Source organism: Sceloporus undulatus, chromosome 7 (genome assembly GCF_019175285.1).
Source record: "Sceloporus undulatus isolate JIND9_A2432 ecotype Alabama chromosome 7, SceUnd_v1.1, whole genome shotgun sequence".
NCBI lineage: Eukaryota > Metazoa > Chordata > Lepidosauria > Squamata > Phrynosomatidae > Sceloporus > Sceloporus undulatus.
Genome location: NC_056528.1, coordinates 32492513 through 32514887, shown reverse-complemented (window position 1 = coordinate 32514887; position 22375 = coordinate 32492513). Strand labels below are relative to the sequence as shown.

The 22375-nt window shown below is 41.9% G+C and overlaps 1 protein-coding gene across 4 annotated transcripts; it reads right to left on the bottom strand.

Annotated features, from left to right (window-relative positions):
* Positions 1-5200: 5200 nt before the first annotated feature.
* Positions 5201-21316, bottom strand: PHF6 (PHD finger protein 6). Of its 4 annotated transcripts, XM_042479859.1 has the most exons (12): positions 21090-21316; positions 19806-19876; positions 12859-13042; positions 11891-11992; positions 9899-10032; positions 9654-9700; positions 8148-8308; positions 7868-8011; positions 7150-7254; positions 6477-6610; positions 5591-5720; positions 5201-5276 (listed from the first exon to the last, which is right to left on the bottom strand). In XM_042479859.1, the coding sequence occupies exons 3-11, from the start codon at positions 12994-12996 to the stop codon at positions 5591-5593; spliced, it is 1095 nt and encodes a 364-aa protein (XP_042335793.1). In that variant the 5' UTR covers positions 12997-13042; positions 19806-19876; positions 21090-21316; the 3' UTR covers positions 5201-5276. The 4 variants fall into 4 exon arrangements, with proteins under 4 accessions (XP_042335793.1, XP_042335795.1, XP_042335796.1 ...); XM_042479861.1 differs by having other exon boundaries at positions 5201-5720; positions 8148-8305; positions 21090-21315; XM_042479862.1 differs by having other exon boundaries at positions 5201-5720; positions 8148-8305; positions 9657-9700; positions 21090-21315.
* Positions 21317-22375: the final 1059 nt, after the last annotated feature.

Here is a 22375-nt window from a genome sequence, read left to right as displayed (position 1 = left end):
CCCCTCACAAAATCAGCTCCCCTTTGCCTTGTTTTGGGGGAGTCATCATTACTTATTTGGTCACCCCCAGGGGCCCAACATGGCCGCCCGGCCTCCCCTCACAAAATCAGCTCCCCTTTGCCTTGTTTTGGGGGAGTCATCATTACTTATTTGGTCACCCCCAGGGGCCCAACATGGCCGCCCGGCCTCCCCTCACAAAATCAGCTTCTCATCAACTCATTATCTCTTCCTCTGAGGGGGGGTCATCGTTATTTATTTGCTCATTCCTGCCCCAATGTGGCCCCTCACAAAATGAGCCCCTAATCCACTCTTGAGGGGGAGTCATCATTATTTATTTGGTCACCCCCAGCCCAATATGGCCGCCTGGCCTCCCCTTTGCCTTATTTTGGGGGAGTCGCCGTCATTTATTTGCTCATTCCCGGCCCAACATGGCCACCCAACCTCCCCCCCCACAAAAAAAACATGCCAACGAAGCAAAGGCTTTTATCAGGAATGAACCCTAGCGCCAGCCCCGCTGAGGGTGGCAGATGGTGGCACTGTCCTCCATTAAGCAAAAAAGGCCCTGGCGCCACTTCCAGACCGTTCCTAACAAACTTATATGATATCTCATACTTCACTTCTTGCTCTTCTTCCCTTCAGCCTTTGGTCTAATCCTGATTGGACTTACCTCGCTGTCAGGGGTCCATTTTGCTTTGGTTTCAGCTTGGGTGTTGGTCTATGCCTCTCGAGACCAGGGTTCGAATCCCAGCTCGGCCATGAAACCCACTGGGTGACACCTTGGTCAAGTCACGCTCTCTCAGCCTCAAGGGATGGCCATGGCAATCCTCCTCTGAACAAGCCTTGCCATGAAACACCTCGAGATAGGTTCTCCTTAGGGTTGCCATTGCTACACCCCAAATTGGGAAACCTGGCCATTTTCTGTTCTTAGGATAGACCATCCTACCCTTGGGATAGATAATGAAATAGACAAACAAGAAAGAAAGATAGATAGAAAAGGATAGATAGATAGATAGATAGATAATGAGAAAGAAAGGAATAGTCTTGCATTGACTCAGCTCCTTGGTTCTTCTAGGTCAGAGTCCGAAATGTGATTTTTCTTTTAGCAAACCAGTTTGTTACTCATTAATTGTCTTTTAATACTAAATCAGAAGGCAGTGTGACTCATTGCTGGTTGCTTAGAGTAATGTGTTACTTTTAAAAAAACCAGATATGCTTTCAATACAAAAAAGTACCTCGAATGACCTCCTTAAGGAAATGTTATTGTGCTCAAAAGCACTACTAGCCTTTACATATTATGTTTGAAAAAGCAACATTGCTGCATCCTCCTAAACCCCGCTTCCAAGCCGCAGCAAGGACCGTGTTTGCCTTCCTTGCCCATATTTTGATCCAAGCAGAGGAAATGGGCAATTAAGAGATAGTTTTTTAGAAGTATACCCTTCTGTCGACCAAAGGCACACGCCGCCGAGAACACTGGGCAGCACTAGGCTATTTTTAAAAAGCATAAACTGTGCCCATTCATCAAAGAAATGTGCCTTCTTGCCAGCAGGGCTTCCTGCAGTTTTAGTCCCACGGAAACTGGTGGCGTGGGTTGTGCGCGACGCCACAGATCTCTTTGTGAGCGCACTCATTTCGGAGACGCTTTGGCTGAGGGAGCAGAGATCGTAAAGTAGCCCTTGCTGGGGACTTTGTGTAATTTCTATAGTGAAGGATGGTGGAAAGATTTCCCAATAAATATTAGCCCAGATGGATGACTAAGGCTCTTGATGGTCAGTGGAAAGGTGGACATTCCTGATACTGAAATTATAGTGGGTCCTCCGCATTCGCTGGGGTTAGGGACACAGGAGCCTCCATCAAAGTAGACAAACAGCAAATAAAACACTCTAATCTGGAGGATCTAGAGATTATTAGGGAAAACACCTCTCTCAGCATTTCTAGATCTTCCAGTGTGATTTTATGGTCTATTTGTGGCAGATGGTGACCCTAGGTCCCTTGTCCTCCCTTGCAGTTAGGATATCTGGTGACCCTGGGAATTGTTGTCCAATATGTCTGGAGGACCAAAGGTCACCCGCCCCAGTTTCGTGCCCTTTTAAATTCAGATCAGTAAAGACACTGCAGTTGTTTCTTGTTTCAAACCGGGTGGAAAGTTACTAGAGTATTTCCTACTGAAAATGCACATGCAACATCACTCTATTTTTAACTACAGCCAGCTTCCCTCATGCAGGAATACAAATTAAACAGGAAGTTAAATTAAAATGATGAGTTATGGTCCTTTTTTTCGGGAACATCTGCAGGAGGTGGAAAGCTCCATCGTCAATGAAGTCCCAACTTGTTCTTCCGGACAAGGAAAGTCAATAAAAATTGGGTCTGACTTCATCACCATTGGATGGTGAGTAGAGATGCAAACAAGTGAATCATGTTTGGAAAACCAATATACAAGGAAATACTAATATTCCAAATAAGAAAACCTGCTTCATTCTAAAGATGTCAGACAAGAGTCTTTATTTGCATCCGCACTGCAGAGATAATCCAGTCTGACGACACTTTTAACTGCCAGGGCTCAATGCTTTGGAGTTCTGTGAACTGTAGTTTGCTATGTCCCCAAAGTCCAGAATCCCATAGCAGTTAAAGTGGTTCCAAACTGGATTATTTCTGCAGCGTGGATGCAGCCTAGGTCTTAAATGAAGTCAGTAAAGTCAGACGTTTCTAAAAACTGGAGGTTGGCATAACTGTGGCTGTTGTCAACTCTGGGTAAGCCTTGCAAACTTACTGTTGAACTTGAGTTTGGGTTGCTTGAATATTGGGCTGTTCCCAAATAAAGTGTGTCAGGGATTTTTTCGGGCGATAGCATGAGCTGCTTTGCATCAGGAACATTTTCAGAGCAAGGCAGGTCATGTTTTCCTCAGGCAAGACAAGACGCAACAGGTGCCCAGCTGAAGCCATATCTGCGCTTAGAAATGTTGATCAAAAGGGAGACAAGAACTTGGGAAATGGTCTGGGAGGAAACAAAAAACGCATCCTGGACTAAGTCAAGGGCTCCTCTAAACCAGACAGACCATTCTCTCTAACAACTCTCTACCCTTTTCTGTTCTGAATGTAGAACTGCATGTTTTGCTCTGCTTTTTCAAGGTTCGTCGTATATTTTGCCATTTAAATTGTGCTCAAACCATGTGCACTGCAATTTGTTTTGAACATTTTAGAAAGCTGGTATTACTACTTACTCTGAATTTTTGCATTTTCAGAAATCTTTGTCCTATGGAGATATACAACAAGTGGGCAGCAGGGATTCACTCATTATTTGGAACATCAAGACTATTTCTGAACTTGTCCTACCACTTCAGAGTGGCACCTGGCAGAAATTAAGACCCCTAAAACTGATCTAAGGTAACATTTTATATTCTGAAACCATTACAAGCAACTTACACCACCCTACCCCCCCAAAATCCATCCTTTCAAAAGAGTGCACACGCCTAGTAAACATCTATTTCAGTTCATTACACCTTTAATCTTGAAAGTTACAATACAAAATAAAAAAGAAAAATTGGTCAATGGCATAAGATCAATTAACAGATTTATTTTTTTTCTTTATACACAACTTTTCTACTAAAACTGCATTCTTCCAGGAAGTTTTCAAACCCAAATGGATTGAATTCCAACTTGAGAGTCTTTTTGAAGTTCTTATATGCAATAGTTGAGTCCCTTGAGACAACGAAATGCATTTTTAAAAAAAAGAGGAAAAAAAGGTTAAAAGTAAAAAAACAAAACAAAACAAGGCTTCAGAAATATAGAGCGTATCATGGAACATTTGTTTTTCCTCTGCAATATTCAACTGCTAGCAAATCTTCTCCGTTTTCCATCCAATTGTCAGCATCCTTCCATTGGTGCTTGGCCTCCAATTGAAGAGATAAGAGCGTAGATCTTGCTACCTTGCTAACAAGCAGGACATATTTTGGTCGTGTTTAGGAAAAGGCTGGACTAAACCAATGGAAGAAATGACTAGGAGATACCAGGAGTCTATGACATAATTACTGAGATATTAAGACTTGGCATAATTTCAAGCTCATTCGGCTCCAGTAGATTTAACAGCACGACTTGCTGATTTGCCAGAAAACCCTTAACCAAATACTAAAAACTTTCTCGATAGTGGTCACAAGACTCAAAATAAATACTGACCTTTTTAAAAAAAAGAAAAACTTTTTTTCCAGAGTCTTATTCTGCATTCTTCTTACAGCATACAGGATCTGTATATATATATTTATATTTGGACAAAACATGATGTGTTCCACGCAGCACAGAGCACTTGAGGTATGATGTCCAATAAAGGTGGCTAAATTCCATAGTGAGAGTTAAGCGGTAACTCCGAAATCTAATGGGGGTGGGTGGAGACAAGGGGCTGATGTTTCCAGAAATCACCACGTTATTCTTCAGCTGCAACAGGCCACAGGTTGTTGGTACAGCAGGGAGAAGAAAGTAGGAGGTGAGGATGTGTACATATTCGTGTGTGTGTTTTATGTAGGAAAAAAGAATGAATGACAGCCCTTTGGCATGAGTACTGAAGCTCACAGCTTATCGTCAATGGCAGCTTGAGGTCTCCGGCAAGGAATGCTAGGCAGTAGGAACCATTGTAGCAGGAATAATCCAAATGGTTTGAAATCGCACTTCTGGAGCTGCTGAATTCTTATTCCTTCCCCCTGCCGCCCACCCAAAGCCCTATATAGTGTTTTCACAAAGGAGGCATCAAGCAGTTTCCTTCCCGCTTAACATCCAGTTTGTACGTGAAGGTAAATGCAAAAATCCCTCATTTGCAGCCTCGGTCGCATCACACAAACATCCATTTTGCGAGTTAAAACTCCAGCACTTCCCATGGGGCACCAATCCGTTGAGGTGAACATCTCAAATCAGAGAAATTTTATTCAGTCCAGAAACAGAGCTTATTGTCTCAGTGTCTGCCTCAGCTCTGACACCGTACACGCTACTTTCATTCCTACAGTGTTTTCGGGGTGTATGATTTTTTCACCCCCCCCCCTCCAGACACGGCAGACTAACTACATATTATCAATAGGTTTTAATTTGTTTAAAAGCCTCTGCTGCTCATTGAAGGCTCACACACATGACCATTTCAGGCAGTTCAAAGACATTCCTAACAGTCAGGCAGTAAAAAAAGCCACTAACCCCTTTCTGACTTTATAAATCCTTTTTTTTAAAAAAAAACAAACAAACACAAAGGTTAGTAATTATGGATGTCTTATTCATTCCCAGTTTAACTTTGTCACTTGAACCTGTATGAAAGATGATGAGGGAAAAAAGGATAGATTTTAAAATAGTTGAGAATAAGACAAAGAAAGCATATTACCAAACTGAACATGACAGCTATGTTTATTGGCAGAAGTGCAGGGTCCTCCTTAAAGTTAGCTGAATTTTGAGAAATATCCCTAACGCTTGTGCAACAAGACTCCAGTTTAAAACAAAACAACCCCCCTCCCGCACTTATTGGCATTATGCTTGGCTTAAAATGTCTTACCACTAGTTAACACCTACATCAATTGTATGGTGGTGTCTCAAAAGGAGGGCTGGAAGGTGAGGACAGTCATACCTAATTTCCATTAAGTTGCTGCTGAGGAACTCCACTAAGATTGCCTACTGACTTCTCACGACTTTTGCTTTCGCGCTCTTCATCCTCTTCATCTCGTTCATCATTCCCACTATGGTTTTTACAGTAAAGCCTACAGACAATGCAAAGACACCAACATTTTTATATAGATGTGTGTTTGTGTGAGTAAGAAGGGGGCGATATGGCAGAAGAAAATCAGACAAAAACCCAACGCCTGTTACAGAATGCTGTCTTTTGTTGCCAAAGAGGTTTCACTAATTGTATTCTATAAACTGTCCTGGAAATTTTAAGCACATGTTTGTGGGTGTGTGTGTTTGGTGTGTGTTAATAAATGTTTCCTTTGAAATAAGCACAGCCTACAGGGAGAATTAAACCAATGTGATGGGTGTGAAAACTCAGAAGTAAATGGTATTCAGCGCAAGAAGCAAACAAGCCTGTGCTCACTCAGCCACTTCAGCCACTTCCTAGTTAAGTATTAATGTAAACGTACCATTAGTAGGCCAAACTAAGATGTTCAAACAAGGAAAGACAAATAAAGGGCTTTTCTGTGACTACACTGTGCAGCAAAACCACCCAATTCATCAATACTTGCTTGAACAGGCAAACCACATTTTTCAGTGAATGCCTCCTTGTGGCTGACAATTAGGGTCAGCCACAACATCAGTAAGACTAAAGGCTGGTAAGTTGGATAGACACACCAGCCATGGTGAATGGGGCAGGTATTTCTCTATTCAAAAACCTTACAGCTAGTGCAGTGGTCTGCTAACCTCTGACAAGAGTCTAGCGTTTGGAGATATAAGGTATTGCCCACGATGGCTTCTCTCCCTCCTCTTGTTCACAAACACAGATATAATAGGGGGACACTTACTTGTAAATTCCTCGTGACATATTCTCAATATATTTTGCTTTGTCTTGTACTCCACAGTGGTAATGATAAGTCTTGATGCATGCTTTAATTTCACATCCGATTGTAGCACCAGACTGACTACAAAGTGTACACTTCTGTCATTAAAAGGGTGGGAAGAAGGAGAGAAAGACAACAGTCAGCTTACGTGAATCACATTCTGACCCACATCTACCCACTTCACACTCAGTTTCAAACTCCCAAAGAAGGTTTTGATCCTTTTAATTCTACATCTGCATGAAGACTGAATTATTGCCAATGAAGATACAAAGGAACCTGTCCTCACAATATTTGTGGGGGGAAAAGCCAAAATATTTTGCTTTTTTGGGTCACTTCTCATAAAGCAACAATTTCCAGGGTCCTCTTAGTGGGAAAGCAACATTCTTAAAAATCCTAAAAGCAAATATCCACCACTCAGACTCCCCCCAATTTTGTGCTGTGGCTAATGTGTGGGACTTAAATCAAGAGAAACTATGTTTACATTTCTCTTTTGCCACAAAGTTTACTGTGTCAGTTTTGCCAGTCTAGTGGCTGGTGTTTAGAAAAAAGGTGTAAGGAACTGTAGGCAACCCTCAGCACTTTAGAAAAAACTGAGGATAAAAACATGCTAGCTTAGGTTCAAACCAACAGATCGTACCATTCTTTTTCCTCGTTTAATTTCTTGAAGTACAGTTTTAATATCAAAGTCACCAAATTCTGCCCTTGACGTTGTTGTCAGTTGTACAGTGCCAGAAGAGAACAACTAGAAAGAAAGGAAACACAGAATGTTAGGAGCACTGAAAACTCCCAACTATGTAAGTCTTCAAAGATGCGCATGCAGCAGGAAGGTGGAGGTGGGACTTTGAGACAGAACCATGAAGATCTGGAAAGACTGAGATGATGGCCACCACTTGGATGGCTTTATAAGAGGGAGGTGGATGAATCCATCAATGGCTACAAAGCAGGGTGAGCCATAATGACCACTGGTTGCTGTGAATCAACAAGAGGAAGTCATCAGGTCTTTTTAGACACATCAGACTAGCCACCATAAAGACTCAGATGTTTGACTAAGTGGGCCTTGATCTGATGTAGCAGAGGTTCTTGCACACTAAACTAGGTTTTAATCTGAAGTTTGGAAGAGGATGCATATTTTGCCTGCACTGTGAGGGATACAGCAGTGATGCAAGGCTCAGGATGAGTGCTGAGTGGGCAGGCAGAGCATTGGAAAGCTACTTTTTGAGTTCCTACATGAGCAGGAAAGCCCTGTTTACTGATATGAAAATCAGCTGGTAATAGTTGTAGAAGACACTACATGAGCCTGTTTAATCAAAGTGGTGTGGAAGACCAGGGTGTGGGGACAAAGCAATCTTTCTCACCATACACTTGTAATGTGCAGCTGCTTTTTTGGCATTGAATATATGAAGCTTCCCTCTAGCTTCATTTTCTTCTTCACCTGCATGACAGAATCCACATTTAGGTTTTGTATCATTGGGACTGCTTCTGTGAGGTGATCTGTCTCTCTGAAAGAAAAAACACTTTTCTAAAATAATAGGACAAAAACAACATATATGGTTTAATCAGAAGACAACTAAGCATGGTCACTTAGAAACAGAACAACATGGCTATGTGAAATGTTTAAAGATACAAATTGCTTACATAAGAACTGCTTTCTATATCGTCTGTGCCATGCAATGATGTTGACCGGGCATCTTCTGATGGTCCTTTCGGAGTTATTTTTCTGGGCCTTCCTTTACGACCCCTCTTTTTAGGAGGAGAAGCTTCCAACTCATGTTCATTTAGACCTTCTTCTAGATCTGCTAGAAGACAAATGATAAATGAAGGGAACACTTCAGAAGGCTGAACATTTTCACCAGGCAGATTCTTCTAAAGTACACAAGTACTGGTACCCCTAACTGCTAACGTTCCACCCAGATCACCTCTCACATTATATCAGGATAGAATTAGATTCTCAAAAGCAAATAGTCAAGTAGCGTTTTCCTGCAACACTCAGTACAGGACAGTCTAGCTTGTCCTACCCATCTCCCACCCCAAACATCAATTCAAAAAGAGCAAAGACCTTTTTAACTGGGTGGGATTCTGGCAAGGGAATGGTTACTGAGGAAGGGGCTTTTAACGGGTGAATGTAACAGAAGAGTGCCAGGATCTCTGCATGACAACTTGGTCAACCTGGGTCTCCTGCCCCATTTCTTCCATTCTAAACTAATCCTGCAAGACAGAGCTGTCACTACCTCCAAACACATACAGTGGTACCTCGGGATACGAAATACCCAGGTTACGAAATTTTCGGGATACGAAAAAATCTCATAGGGAATCATTGTTCCGGGTTACGAATGTTTTTTCGGGTTACGAAAAAACTTTTGGTGCTTTTTTCGGCTTTTTCGCACGGAATCGCGGCTTTTCCCCATTAGCGCCTATGGCAATTCGGCTTACGAAGGCTTTTCGGGTTACGAAAGCGGCCGCGGAACGAATTAATTTCGTAACCCGAGGCACCACTGTACTCAGCCGAAGCTAGAGCTCAGCCCTGCACAGGATTCTAAAAGCTGAGGGGCTTAGTTATTACTTTCTGGTCTAGAGCCTTAGACAACTAAAGCAGGGCCACAGAATCAATGGGATCTATGTACATGTTGACTTGCTGCTCAACAAGTGATTCCATAGGTCTACCCCAGTTGGGACTAAGAAACACGACTCAGGAAAAATACTTTATATAGTCCTCCCCATGTCTGTGATTCTACAATTCTTCTTCACAGTTGGTTCATGAACTTGGCAGCCACAAGGCTAGGTGCTATTTATTAGCTTTCAAACAGGATTAGATAAATTCATGATAGGGAATTGGTCTATCAATGGTGACTCAGTGTATGCCACTGCACAACACATACTGTGGAGTACAGAGCTGACCAGGTCTTCTGCCTCAAGCCCTTACTTTGGGCGTTTCCCAAAGGCATCTGCTTGAAAGATGAGAGGATGGACCTTTGGCCTATCACTGTAAGATGCGCTTTTCATGTCCAAGGAAAGCTGACAAGATTAATTATGTATTTTCTTTTCCTCACTCCCCTTTAGTACCATTATTACATTATTATTCACAACTGAAAGCAACAAAGTTTGATGCAGAGCTATTTAAAACAGCTTGTGTTAAATAATTACTACCTTCAGAGTTGTGTGGCGCTTTCTTGTGTTTTCGACATAATATCCTAAGGACAGATAATTGAAAAGTGCGAAGTCAGACAAGACACAGAACTTTTTCATTTGTTTATAACTTATTCTAATGCAGTTGCCAACATTTAAAATGACTTTGTGAACAATGAAGAAAAGCTTCAGAATTTGTTGTCAAACAAATGCTGTATCCCTTCAATATATTTTAAGAAAGAATAAATACAAGTGGTAGTTACATGTAAATGCCTTGGGAAGGTTTCTCTCGGATATGAGCTTTATCATGCAATGCACAGTAAAAGTGATATGTCTTATGGCAGGTTTTTACATCACAACCAACGGTTGCACCGGGACAGTGACATAGCGAGCATTTCTGAAAGAAAAGGGAAAAGACATCATATTAGGTCTTCTGGCTCACTAACAATGGCAATTAAAAATGAAGGAGATGAGCTAACGGATGGAAAGGTAACCCATTGCATTTTAGTGTGCTGCAGTTTCCTTTTTTTGGACAGTTACATGTCTTGAAGTCATAACAAATGTATGATGACCCCATCCGAAGGATTTCTTGGCAAGGTTTCTGCAGAGGAGGTTTGCCATTGTCTTTCTTTGAGGCTGAGGGAGCATGACTTGCCCAAGATCACCCAGTGGGTTTACAAGGCTGAGCAGGTAGTTCAACTGGTCTTCCAGGGACCTACTCCAACAATCAAACTACTACACAGTGTTGGTTTGACTCTATAAGTTGACTCTGATTTAAGGCAATTGCAGAGTTTCAAATCCTGGTCTCCTGGAGACTTAGTCCAACACTGATACCACTGTACTATGCTGACTTTTTTATTTCCTTTTACTGCTGCTTTAAAATCTGAAAATCAGCTATACAGCTTCACTTTACAGCCAAAGAGAAGTGAATATGGGTCAGGGCTAACATTTCATCCAGTGGGTCAGACAGGCAGCTGCACTTCAACCCAATTTAACTTTCTATGTGCCTAAAGAACTGGCATAGTATCAGGGTTACAAACAAGAACTGCAAGCTTATTTCAACTCAATTCAGCCTTGAATGCACTAGTGACCCATATCAGTTTAAGCCAGACATCTTCAGCACAGTGCCCTTCAAATGTGTTAGACTGCAGTTCTCATCAAGCGCAGGCAGCAAAGCCATTGGCTGCTATAGTCAAACATCTGTGAAGGGCATCAGATACTGTAAGTGTGGTTCTATCTGTTATCTCCCATTTTTATAAAAATGGGAATACTACTCGTAGTTGGAAGAACTGGCACAAGCTAATGCAAAGTAGCTTTCAGTACTTAAGGAAAGCATTTCTTTAATACTGAACAACAGTGGCTACATTAAGAGAGCCAAGAGAGGGAGAAAAAAATGTCAAAGGCAGAAATATTGAGGGGTAAACCCATTAAATACAGTAATTTATAAACACAAATAAAAACCTTATTGTTTAAAATCTGTAGATAGGAAAATGTTTTTGGTCCTTGCTGCTTTCCATACAGCAGGTGACAAAGGCTTTGAATACTGTAAACTCCACTTTAAAAGAATCTGATTCAGAAGGACTCATGAAGACTTTCTTTCAGCCCACAGCTGTGGACAGCCACTACTAGTTGGAGAAAGCAGTACACTGGCTGGCTGGACAGATGATACAACTTGGTAGGGAAACAGCTTTCTGTGTTTTTAATCATCATGAAAAGTATCTGCAGAAGCTCTAGTGAATTAACATATCATATTAAAGTGAAACAAAACAAAAACAGATTTGCCTATTGCATAATTAACCATGACTTTCAACATAATCTGATTTTCTTGAAGAAGTATATTTGGTTGCAAGATTTCAATTTTAAGAAGCTTCCATGATGCAGTAGCTTGATAATACAGAGAATCCCTGCAAATGAAGATAGCCACAAAATTACCACTGAGCACAAAACCAGTGTAAGAGGGATTATGTCTCCCTCCCCTGTGTGGCTGTTCTCTACTCACTTGTCCTATTGCTTAATGCTGAAGGAAGAAAAGATGCTTTTAAGAAGCATGCCAGTTCAGTTAAAGTTATGCCAGATCTTGCTATGTCAGAAACAGAAGCCTTCAGAAAGGGGTATAGTGTCCAATATCCAGGGTACTACAGCAGTTCTTCATGTACGGAATACAATGTAGGAGGTTAACAGTGAATATGCTCAAGCAATTTCATTTTCTAAACTTCAACACATTTCAATTTAGTGAGCTGGAAATGTCAGCTTACCAGCTTGGTACCTCTTTTTATTTCCTTTTGAATGTCTTCAATAGAAAAGCCTCCAAGACTCTCATTATCGGATTGTGATGATACCAAGGCAGATGAGAAAAGCTAGACATACAAAAATAAACGTGTAAGACTTTACTAAAATATGGACAGAACCTGAGCTTCTGTATTTAACAATGCATTCTCACAACTAAATGGAAATGTTGAGGAAAAGCAACAAGGAATCTTGTAGTTCCTTAATGGCTAGCAAATTTATTATGGCTCAAGCTTTCATGGGTTAGAGTCTAGAGTCAACTCCAGATACAATAGATTCTGATTCAGAACATTTATCTCATAATACATGTGTTCTGTCACTGAGGTAGCACAAGACTCCATTTTGTTCTGCTTCATCAAACTAACAGGGTCAGCCCTCCCAAATGATGTGTGTATCTCATGTTCCATTTTAAACACTGTGATGTGGAGCCCCGTTTCATGAACGTGTTCACTGAGAAATCAACTGCATGAGTTCAACAGGGTTTTGTTTCAAGTCAGTCTGGACAGGATGAAGCTCAGCTAGAGGAAACAGAGGTTTAAATACAGCCGTTGGGCATTTGTTTCAAATGAATAATGACTACATTGGGTGTTAATGAGTTCTTTGCAGGAGGATACACATTTCCTTTTCACATTCCACAACATAGCTTACTCTGGGGACTGGACTGTTTTACAGTGGTGATTTTCTCCCCCAATCTATTTGGTCATTGTTCTACATATTGTGCTAAGCTCAACAAAACTTAATAAATATTAAATGTAATACTAAAAGAGAGCCATAAGGGGTGGGGGGGAATCATTAGAATTAAAAAAGAAGAAGAAGAATTAAATGTGACCTTCCACCTATCAATTCCTTCCCTTCCTCCCATCTATATTAATGTTTCATCAACAAAAAAGCGTCCCACCCATCTGAGCACTTTCTAGCATTCTTTGGGGGCACTTACCATACATTTATGATGTGCTGCCACCTTCTGGTTTTCAGAGAGCAAGAGCTGTCCGCACTCATTATCTCTGTTGGACCTGCAGAAGGCACATTTGCGCTGTCTTCCAGGCCCCTTTTTCTGTCCGACTGAAGCTGACATGGTTTTTAAGACGGTTTGAAGAATGCCACTTCAATCCTTGCCAATGCTGCAGGGAACAAAAAGGTACAAACAATAGCACTGAGCTTCTCTCTTCATTTTGGCAGTGATTTTGCATGCCTTATCAAAAGGGGACTTCGAGACTTAGCACTCGGGGTGGAACTCGGTGACTGCCTGTCGGGTGAGAGAAAGAGCGCACCATCTCCTCAATAAAATTGCCTGCTTCTAAAATGAGAATTCTCAGAGAAAGGATGATGAAGTCCTCAAAGAACTGGAGATGGAAAAACGAAGACTAAAATACAGGTGAAGGTAGACATTGAACCCCCTTGGGACACTGGGGGAAAATGCTGTACAGCTATGCTCTCTACCATCAATTTTGTTTGTTTTGTTAAGTTGCCCTGAGAATGTCATTGACACTGAAAGGTGAGGATGCATTTTTTTAATTTAAAAGATCCTAAGCAAAAGACTTTTGCATAAAAAGAAAACTCCTTATTTTTACACCCTTTTTGGCATCCAGTGCCCAAGCCAGCTATGTACAATCCTTCCATAAATTTTTCTACTGTATGATATACCCTAATGACTCATTATCTGAGCATGGATGCTTATGTAGCCTAAAACAGCACCATCTGACCCAGGCCCTGCTGGATCGGCCAAAGGCCTGTCTTGTCCAGGCTCATCTGGTTTCTCACAGTATCCAATCAGGTGGCTCCAAAAAAGTTTGCAGAAGAATATAAAATATTTGAAACAAAACACACAAACAAAAATGTTACCTCTGATGGGGAATCCTTGCTCCCCAAAACATCCCAGCGAGGACTGAGCATGTTCACGGACTGTGTCAGATGCAGGAAAGAACACATATTGGACAGAGGCATGGGTGGCTGGCACCTGATCAACAGCACTGAAAACTACATTTTTTTTGTTGCAGCTCCCACTTGAAAATAATATATTCAGGACTAAAATACTCCTGACTGCTAATTAAAGTGGGTGAATTTGCTCCAAACGACTTAATTTGCTCCACAATTTGCATCCATCAGACATCTACAGAATATCAAACAACTCCTGGATGTGTCAAATGCCAATGTTGCCCTGACAAGTTCATCTGTGGCGATCTAGGATCAAGTAGCTGTCCCATTCTTTTTCAAACAAGTTATGAGCACAGCAGAATTTCCCAAGAGACCATCACACCCATTACTACCATGTGGAGGGAAATTTCATATGCAGCAATGATACCACCACAGTTTTGCCTACAGGAGCCACAACATGACATGCAAGAGTCCTCCCATTTTATAGCAGTAGCTCTTTGGGCCAGACAGCAGCATCAGTCACAAGAGCAATACATATAGGCCTGGGCCATGAAATGCCACAAGAAATTATAGAAGTTGTGCATGCAACCTGCTCTGGATATCACACCTTTGATCATGTGATAAATGTACCCTGGAAAACATTTTTCACAACTACATCCCTAAGTGTGTTCTCTCAGAGTAAGAAATCCCTGCTGGACCACATCCTGCTTCTCAGAGACATGGAAGGGCCAAGCCTCTCCCCATTCCGCTCCCCAGCACCTGGTACACAGGGGCTTCCTGTAGCCACCGTGACTAACAGCCTTTCGTACACCCTCTATGTATTTGTCTAATCCATTTTTGAAAAGTGTGAAGAACGTTTTTGTCTGCCCTCAATCCCTTGCCAATTTCATTAGATGCCCTAAGTCAGACTATTATGACAGATGGAGAGAAACCTCTCCGTCCACTTTCTCCACAGCCACAAACAGAGATGATACCCTCTCATTTAATAATAATAATAATAATAATAATAATAATTTCCCCACCTCTCCTCAAAGCTCAAGGCTGGGTACAGCATGTTAAAATGCAAAACACAATTAAACACAGTGGTACTTGGTATCCACTGGGTTTTGGTTCCAGGGCCCCCGATGGCTACCAAAATCCATGGATGCTCAAGTCCCATTAAATACAATGGCAAAGTAAAATGGTGTCCCTTGTATAAAATGGGGAAAAAACAAGATTTGCTTTTTTTAAAAAATTAATATTGATTTTTTAGTATTTTCAAATCCTGGATGGTTGAATCCATGGATAAAAAAATTTGTGGATATGGAGGGCTGACTGGATGAAACACACATCTCCTCAGTCATCTTTTCCAAACAAAAAAGCCCCAAATGTCCTTAATGTTTCTTTGTAGCAATCCAATAATTTTAGGTGTTTTTTGCTGACGTGACCTCCCTTAGCGTATGCACACATCAAGAACCCTCTGCTTCTGGAATGGGGTGTGGAAGTGGAAAAGTAATGCTGTCTCAGCACCAATATCCAGGTTTTCAGCAAGTGGATTGTAAGACACCTGGGAGTTTTCCCATCCTGCTGAACACCACATTCCTCTGACTATTTTTATTTCACCATAATATACATGATGATTTGTACACACATTTATTGATGTAGCAACAGGAGAATTCAACTCAATACTGAAGGATCTGGGTCAGCAGGAGAAATCACAAAAGATTTTTCACACTTTGAACATGCAAGCACAGCAAAATAAAGCAAGAAATGAATTACAGTACTTAGCTTCACATAATACTATTCTCAGCACATTTCCCACTCTGAAACTAAAATAATTTTTTTAACATTGGGTTTACTTGGTCTTTATTAGACTTCGAAGTGTTAAAATCCTAAAGCAGCTGAATATGCACAGAAAATGCTTTGGTACAGTAGCAGTAAGAGAGAACTTTCTAGAGTTAGGACATCTGACCACTCTTACTTAAAAGGTAACTTATTAATACTTTTTAAAACCTGGGGACAGAATCTGTCTCATATAGTGGACCTATAAGCACAACATGGATGATAAAGATCACAACATGCAAGCCAATTTGGAAAGCAATGTACCATGCAAGTGCCACATTTCCAATGTATACCAGTTTATGGTCAGATATAATTCAGAATGCATTTATGTCTAAGTGGGGAAAGACTTTCAGTAAATCAAAAGCCAATGCATTTTGACTGTGCAGGTATTACTCTTGATATGAATTCATATCACGAGTATCACAATGTGCAGTGACTACAGCTGTCTGTATGCGTGTATCAATACAGAGCTGGATTGGTTCATTGCCAAAAGGATAATAAGGAGAGATGGACAGGAGGAAGGGGAACCCAATTAGTCTCAGATTATAATTCCTCTCTGGAACATGTTTAGAATAATTTACCAACCCACATTTCTTCTAGTGTACAACAAAAACAAACACTTGCCCAAGCTCAGGCTAGCATTTCTTCATCCTCCTCTCTATAAAAGGAACATTTGTCATTCACTCCTGGTGTAAAAAGTGAAAACGCTGCACTTACGTATACTATCTGAAATTGGATTGTGCCCTCCAGGTCCTTGCAAAATGTGTAAGACCTCCTCTCTGCATATTCTATCACAACAGGCTTTACTGCAGAATATTACACATGTAAGTCTACCACTTTATAAGGAAATGCTACAGATCAGCCGCAGAACTTTGCATACTAAAGGGCCCAGGAAAGGTTCATGTCTAAAATCCTAGAGAGATGTAACTGTTTACCAGCCAATATTAAACTGGATTGATCAATGATCTGACTTAGAATAAGGCTGTTTCATATGTTCACCCAAATGGACTTTAAAGTGGTCATTCCTAATAAAGAAACCTCTAAAGAATACTGCAGTATGGGCTTTCACCTGTAGCTGAAGCCACAATAAACATGTACTTGTCTTCAAGGTGCCACAAGATTAATTTTTCTGCAATAGACTGACATCAGCACATGTCTATGAATGAAAACAGTTCAGTGTGAAAAGTAAAGCAAAGAATAATCGTTTTAAAACCATTGAAACACTTCAAACGCACCAACTCTTTTTTAAAAAAAATATCACACTACAAAAACTTTTAAATTGCATATATTCTTGTACAGAAATTCTTCCATAGGCCTCAAACCAGAAGAACATGTGAACCACTTTGCAAAACGTAACAAAACTTTCTCCCAGATACACGAACTGCAGCAGATCACAGAATAAAGATTGCAAACCCAGGTTCTCAGCTTTGCTCTTGCAGGACTACTCAAGAATCAAGGTAAATAAGCATATTTACCTGATCAGGACCTCGAATGCCAGCACTATGGTCTCTATGAAGGGTGTCCTTCTCTGGATTTGATAATGGCAAGAACTTCAGCAGAAGAGAAAGAGTTAAGGAAGACACACCTCCTTCGGTAATAATATTCTAGCCTTCATTTCTCTGTGGCATGGCATTCTTGGTGCAAACAAAGATAAAAATGGAACCGTTTCTCCCCTGTGAATGCCTATTGTGCCTTAAGCCCTGCTTGCGGCCTCTAAACCGATGATTCCTAAAGCAAGGAGAGCATGGAGAGGGCGAAAGGCGAGCTCTAAAGAAAGAAGCCCATGCTCAAGGAGCAGACTTTATTCAGCACCAAAGGAAGCCAAGTAGCAGTGATGTCACCTAAGCCAAGGGTAAGGAGGGAAATTCAAGAGCTTCTTGTCATGCTTCATTTAGAGTCAAGCCCCAGCATTGCCATTCACCATGGGGGACAAGAATTTTAACACTTCATAAAGTCCAAACATTTAGATGTATTTCATCTCTCAACTCCAAACGACTCAAGTTAAAAGTATTTTTTAAAAGGTTAGGTTCACTTTATTTGCAAAGAGGCTTTGGTTACTGTGAAGCAACACTGACAGGAGTGATTTTCCATTCGAAAGGAGGAGATTTGGGACTGAAGAAACATGTACCAAAAAAAGCTGCCCTTCTGGAAGATAGTACTAAGAGCAGGAAACATTAAGCTGGTTTTCAGAAATGCAAAGCAAATGAGTGAAAATAATTATTTGTAATCAAAATAATCAAACAAATATTCAAAATCCTTTTTCTGAAAAGGCTGGATTCAAGAGAACACTTTGTTCATTCTATTGTATAAAAATAATTTAACAAAATATTACTGATAGAACCCAACAAAAATAAATCCAGCACTTTGAAGTTCCATTTATCAATTGCCTGTTTACTCTAAACTAACTTTCAGGATAAAGTACTGTAATAAGGTGGTTTACAATAGAGAGCAGCAAGATAAAACCACAAAGAAGAGGCAAGTACCAGCACCTGTTCAGCTAAAAATAATAGCAAAAACATTAAAACAGCAGAAGGAGACGAAGCAGTTATATAACTGCAAAACACTCAGAAGCCACTGGAATAAAGAGGCCTTTCGAGGCTGCTGGAAAGCCGACAGAGGGGTCCAAATGTACCTCCCTGATGAGGGCTTTCCAGGCCCTACCTCTAGCACTTGCCACACTCAGAGCCCTTGCTCACGAACCAGAAACCAAAGCCTTCATCAGATGCCAAACTTATACCTCAGACATTCACAGAGAACAAAATTACCAATTGCTACTGCCCATTATACCAACAGACTTTCTCCAGGATGAGAGAAATGCCTCTGGATAACAGATTCCTGGGAAATATTAATGGGAGAGGGTTGTTGCTCTCATGCCCCACTTTTGGGGTTCCTGAAAGCACTCTGCTGACCAGCAGTCTGACCCAGAAAGGTTCATATGTCCTTATTACACAATGTTGTTGTTGTTTTCCTTCAAGTCATTTCTGAATTATGGCAATCCTATCACAGGGTTTTCTTGGCAAGATTTGTCCATAGGAAGTTTACCATGGACTTGCCCTGAGGCTGAGCATGTGTGACTTGCCTAAGGCCAGCTAGTGGGTTTCATAGCCAAGCTAGGAATCGAACAATGGTCTCCAGAATTGTAGTCCAACACTCAAACCACTATGCTATGTTAGCTCTTTATTCTACAATACAGGAAATCAAATGCACAGGACAGAAGTGATACTATAACAATCCCATCACCTCAAATTTCCTGTCCCTTTTACTGCTTAAATGCACTGGCTCTTAGTGGACTATACCTGAAGAATAGGACAACAGATTAGGGAAGGTGTCCCTTCTCCAGCAGAGACAACCAGCACAGGATAGAATTTGGAAGTTATCTCAACCACCAAATCAACAGGGAAGGACTTTCTCACAGTAAGAGATGTTCAAAAGTGGGAGACGCTGTCTTAGAGTATGGTGGAGTCTCCTTCTTTAGGGTTTTAAACAGAGGCTGGATGGCCATCTGCTACAGGGAATGCTTTGGATTGTGTATTCCTGCATGACAGAAGCGATTAGACTGGATGGCCCTTGGGGTTTCTTACAATTCTAGGACTCTGGGGCTACAACCAAGGCAAACCTACTAGGAAGTAACCCACACTGAAAACAGAAGTTTGTGCCACAGGCAGCCTAAAAGAAAACCCTTTTCTCTTGCCCTCAAATCTGCAACGGAAAGAGAATAAAAACCTGCCTTAAAGGTCTGTTGCAGGGATTACCACGATGCACACATCTGTCTGAACATTTGAGAATGTGCTATATCACTGCACTGAGCTAAAACTATGTACTATTAACCAAGACTGCTGTTTTTATAAAGCCTTATGAGGGCTGCAATGCTATACACACTACTATCAAGTAAGCTTCGGCAATGAGCACCAAGAGCTTCGCTTTCAAAACAAGCATGCCTAAGGCAGCTTCAGATGTAATGTTTTTCAACTATTCTGGTGTGTCTGTCCAATTCTGTGCCTCTTTCCTTAGAAAGGAAACCCCACCAAGTTCAATGTAGCTCCCTCTCTGTCACCTTCTGGCATGTTCTAATCTGGAGTGTCAGGTTAAAGCCAGGAAGCCTTGGGTGCAAGCATACACTCAGCATCAGTTACGTCAACATGCGCATTTAGCTTCTCCCGCTTTCTCTTTTTACTTTGTCCAACCTACCTCACAAGATCGTAGCAAGGATGAAGCTGAGAGAAGATGAGAAGAAACTCAGACCTGTCACCTTCAGCTCCCTGGAGGCAAAAGGAGGGGGGAATAGGAAAAAGGAAAAGGTGATTATGGTTAGAAACAGTATTTGTCTCCAGGACTTAGCGCAGTGATTCCCAAACCCTGGCTTTCCTGGTGTTTGGGGCCTCAGCTCCCAGAATCCCAGACCATTGACCAAGATGCCAGTGAAGCTCCTGGGTCCTGAACTCCAAAACACCTGGAAGACCGGAGTTTGGGAACGAGAGGGAGCAGTGGCTGCAAAAAATTAATCAAGGGCAGTTAACAACAACAGCCCAATTAATGTTTTAGATCCATCTTTTAAAAGGTATTCTAAGCTGCTCTGAGAGCGCTAGCATGGCACACTGGTCTCAGTGTTGGACTATGACTCTGGTGACCAGGGTTCAAGTCCCTGCTTGGCCAAGGAAACTCAATGGATGACCTTGGGCAAGTCATATACTCTCAGCCTCAGGCAAAGGCCATGGCAAACAACCCCAGAACAAACCTTGCCAAGAAAACCCCATGATACGTTTATGGCCTTAGTTGTTGTTGTTCCTGTGTGCCTTCAGGTCATTTCTCACTTACGGTGACCTAAAGGTGATCCTATCACAGGGTTTGCTTGGCAAGAGTCGTCCAGAGGTTTGCCACTGACTTCCCTGAGGCTGAGAACATGCATGACTTTCCCAAAGGCAGCCGGTGGGTTTTGTGGCCGAGCCGGGGATCCCATGATGGTCTCCAGAGTCATCAACCTGCTAGGATACATTGGCTCTTTATTACACAGTGCTGGACATCATGAAGAAATGGAGAGGAAGGGGGAAAGGAAGAGGAGGGAGAAGAGAAAGAGAAAAGGAAAAGGAGGAAGAAAAGGAGGAGAGAGAGGAAAGTGGGAAAATGAGAAGAAGAGGGGAGGAAGAGGCAGAGGAAAAGGAAAGTGGGAAGACGAGAAAGAAGAGGAGGAGAGGAAAAGAGGAGGAAGAGGCAAGTGGGAGGATGAGAAAGAAGTGGAAGAGAAGAAGGGAGAAGGCGAGGGAGAGGAGGGTCCTTCTTCTGGGGCGGCTGCTGCTGCTGCGGGCTCTTCGGGGGGCGCTGTCCCTCTCCTGCCCCGAGAGACCCTTCCTTCCCCTTCTCCTTCCACTGGCTACTTCCAGGGGTCTGTTCTGGGGAGGCGTGGTTTCCATGGCAACCATCGTGGCTCCTGCTCCTGCTGCTCCTGCTGCCTGAGGGCCCCCGAGCGAGCCTCACCGAGGAAGGAGCGCCTCTCAGGCGGACGAACAGGACAACGACGACGCTGCTCGCTTCAGGCGCCTTCTTCTTCTTCTTGCTGCTGCTGCTTAGCTGGGAGCTTCCCTTTCATTCGGAGGAGTAGCAGAGGCAGAGAGAGAAGAGAGGGAGAGAAGGGACGCTGCGCCGCGGAGCCTGACGCAAGCACGCACGGCAGCGTCGCCTGCGAACACGGCGTCCTTACGTCACGCGCACGGACGCTCCCAGGTTCCCAGTTTCGCGCATGCGCCGAGACCCACCCCTGGCTAAATAAGCACAGCGATAGGCAAAAACGATAGGAGGGAGGGAGTGCGCACGCGCGACCGTTGGGAATGGGAAAGAGAAAAAAAGGAAAGCGAGAAGGCCTGTCTGCGCATGCGTAAAGAGAAGGCGCAGCGCGCGCTCGCTTTCTCGCGTTTCTTTCCCTCTCCCTCCTCTTTCCATTGGTTGACGAGGCACTCCGCGCACGCGCAGAAAGCGGGGTTTTTTGAACAAACGGTTTTTAAGGCTACTGAGCATGCGCAAGAGTGTTTTTTTCAAAACCTAGTATTGTTCTAGGAGAGGAATGGGCGCCTCAACGGCCGTTGGGGTTTAAAATGTTTAAAAAACGGGTTTTACCTCAGTAGAGGCCATTGTTTCCTTTCTGGGGAAGTCTTACATCTACCTCAGGATCTCTTTATGAGTGTATTTCGTACAGAGGGACTGCCAAGTTTTATATGTTTTTGTCTGTATATATTTATTATATTTATTTATGAGATGTATGTGTTAATATTCTACAACTGAACTTCTATATTATTCCTTTCCTGGCTTAATATTTTGTTTATTAAAAGCCAGGAAAGGAATAATATAGAAGTTCAGTTGTAGAATATTAACACATACATCTCATAAATAAATATAATAAATATATACAGACATACAGAAAAAAATACATAAATACCCAAGGATACTCACTTGCCATTTTATGTGCTTTGGCCTGCATTACAAATGTATATTTTAAACAAAATACTAGTAAAATTGGATTGGACCAACAAAGAAAAGAGAAACATGGAAGTACAGTTGCAAAATAATAACAATAACATTTATTTTCATGCTGCTCCTCTGCGCAAGGCAATCAGTGGCTTACAACATTAAAATACACATTCTGTAACATAACCCCCCAAGCCCACCCCACCCTTAAAATACAATTAAACCATTTATAATTTAAAACATGCCTAAAACTATAACAATAATATGATCTTTGGAATAGCGGTATATAAATAAAACAAATT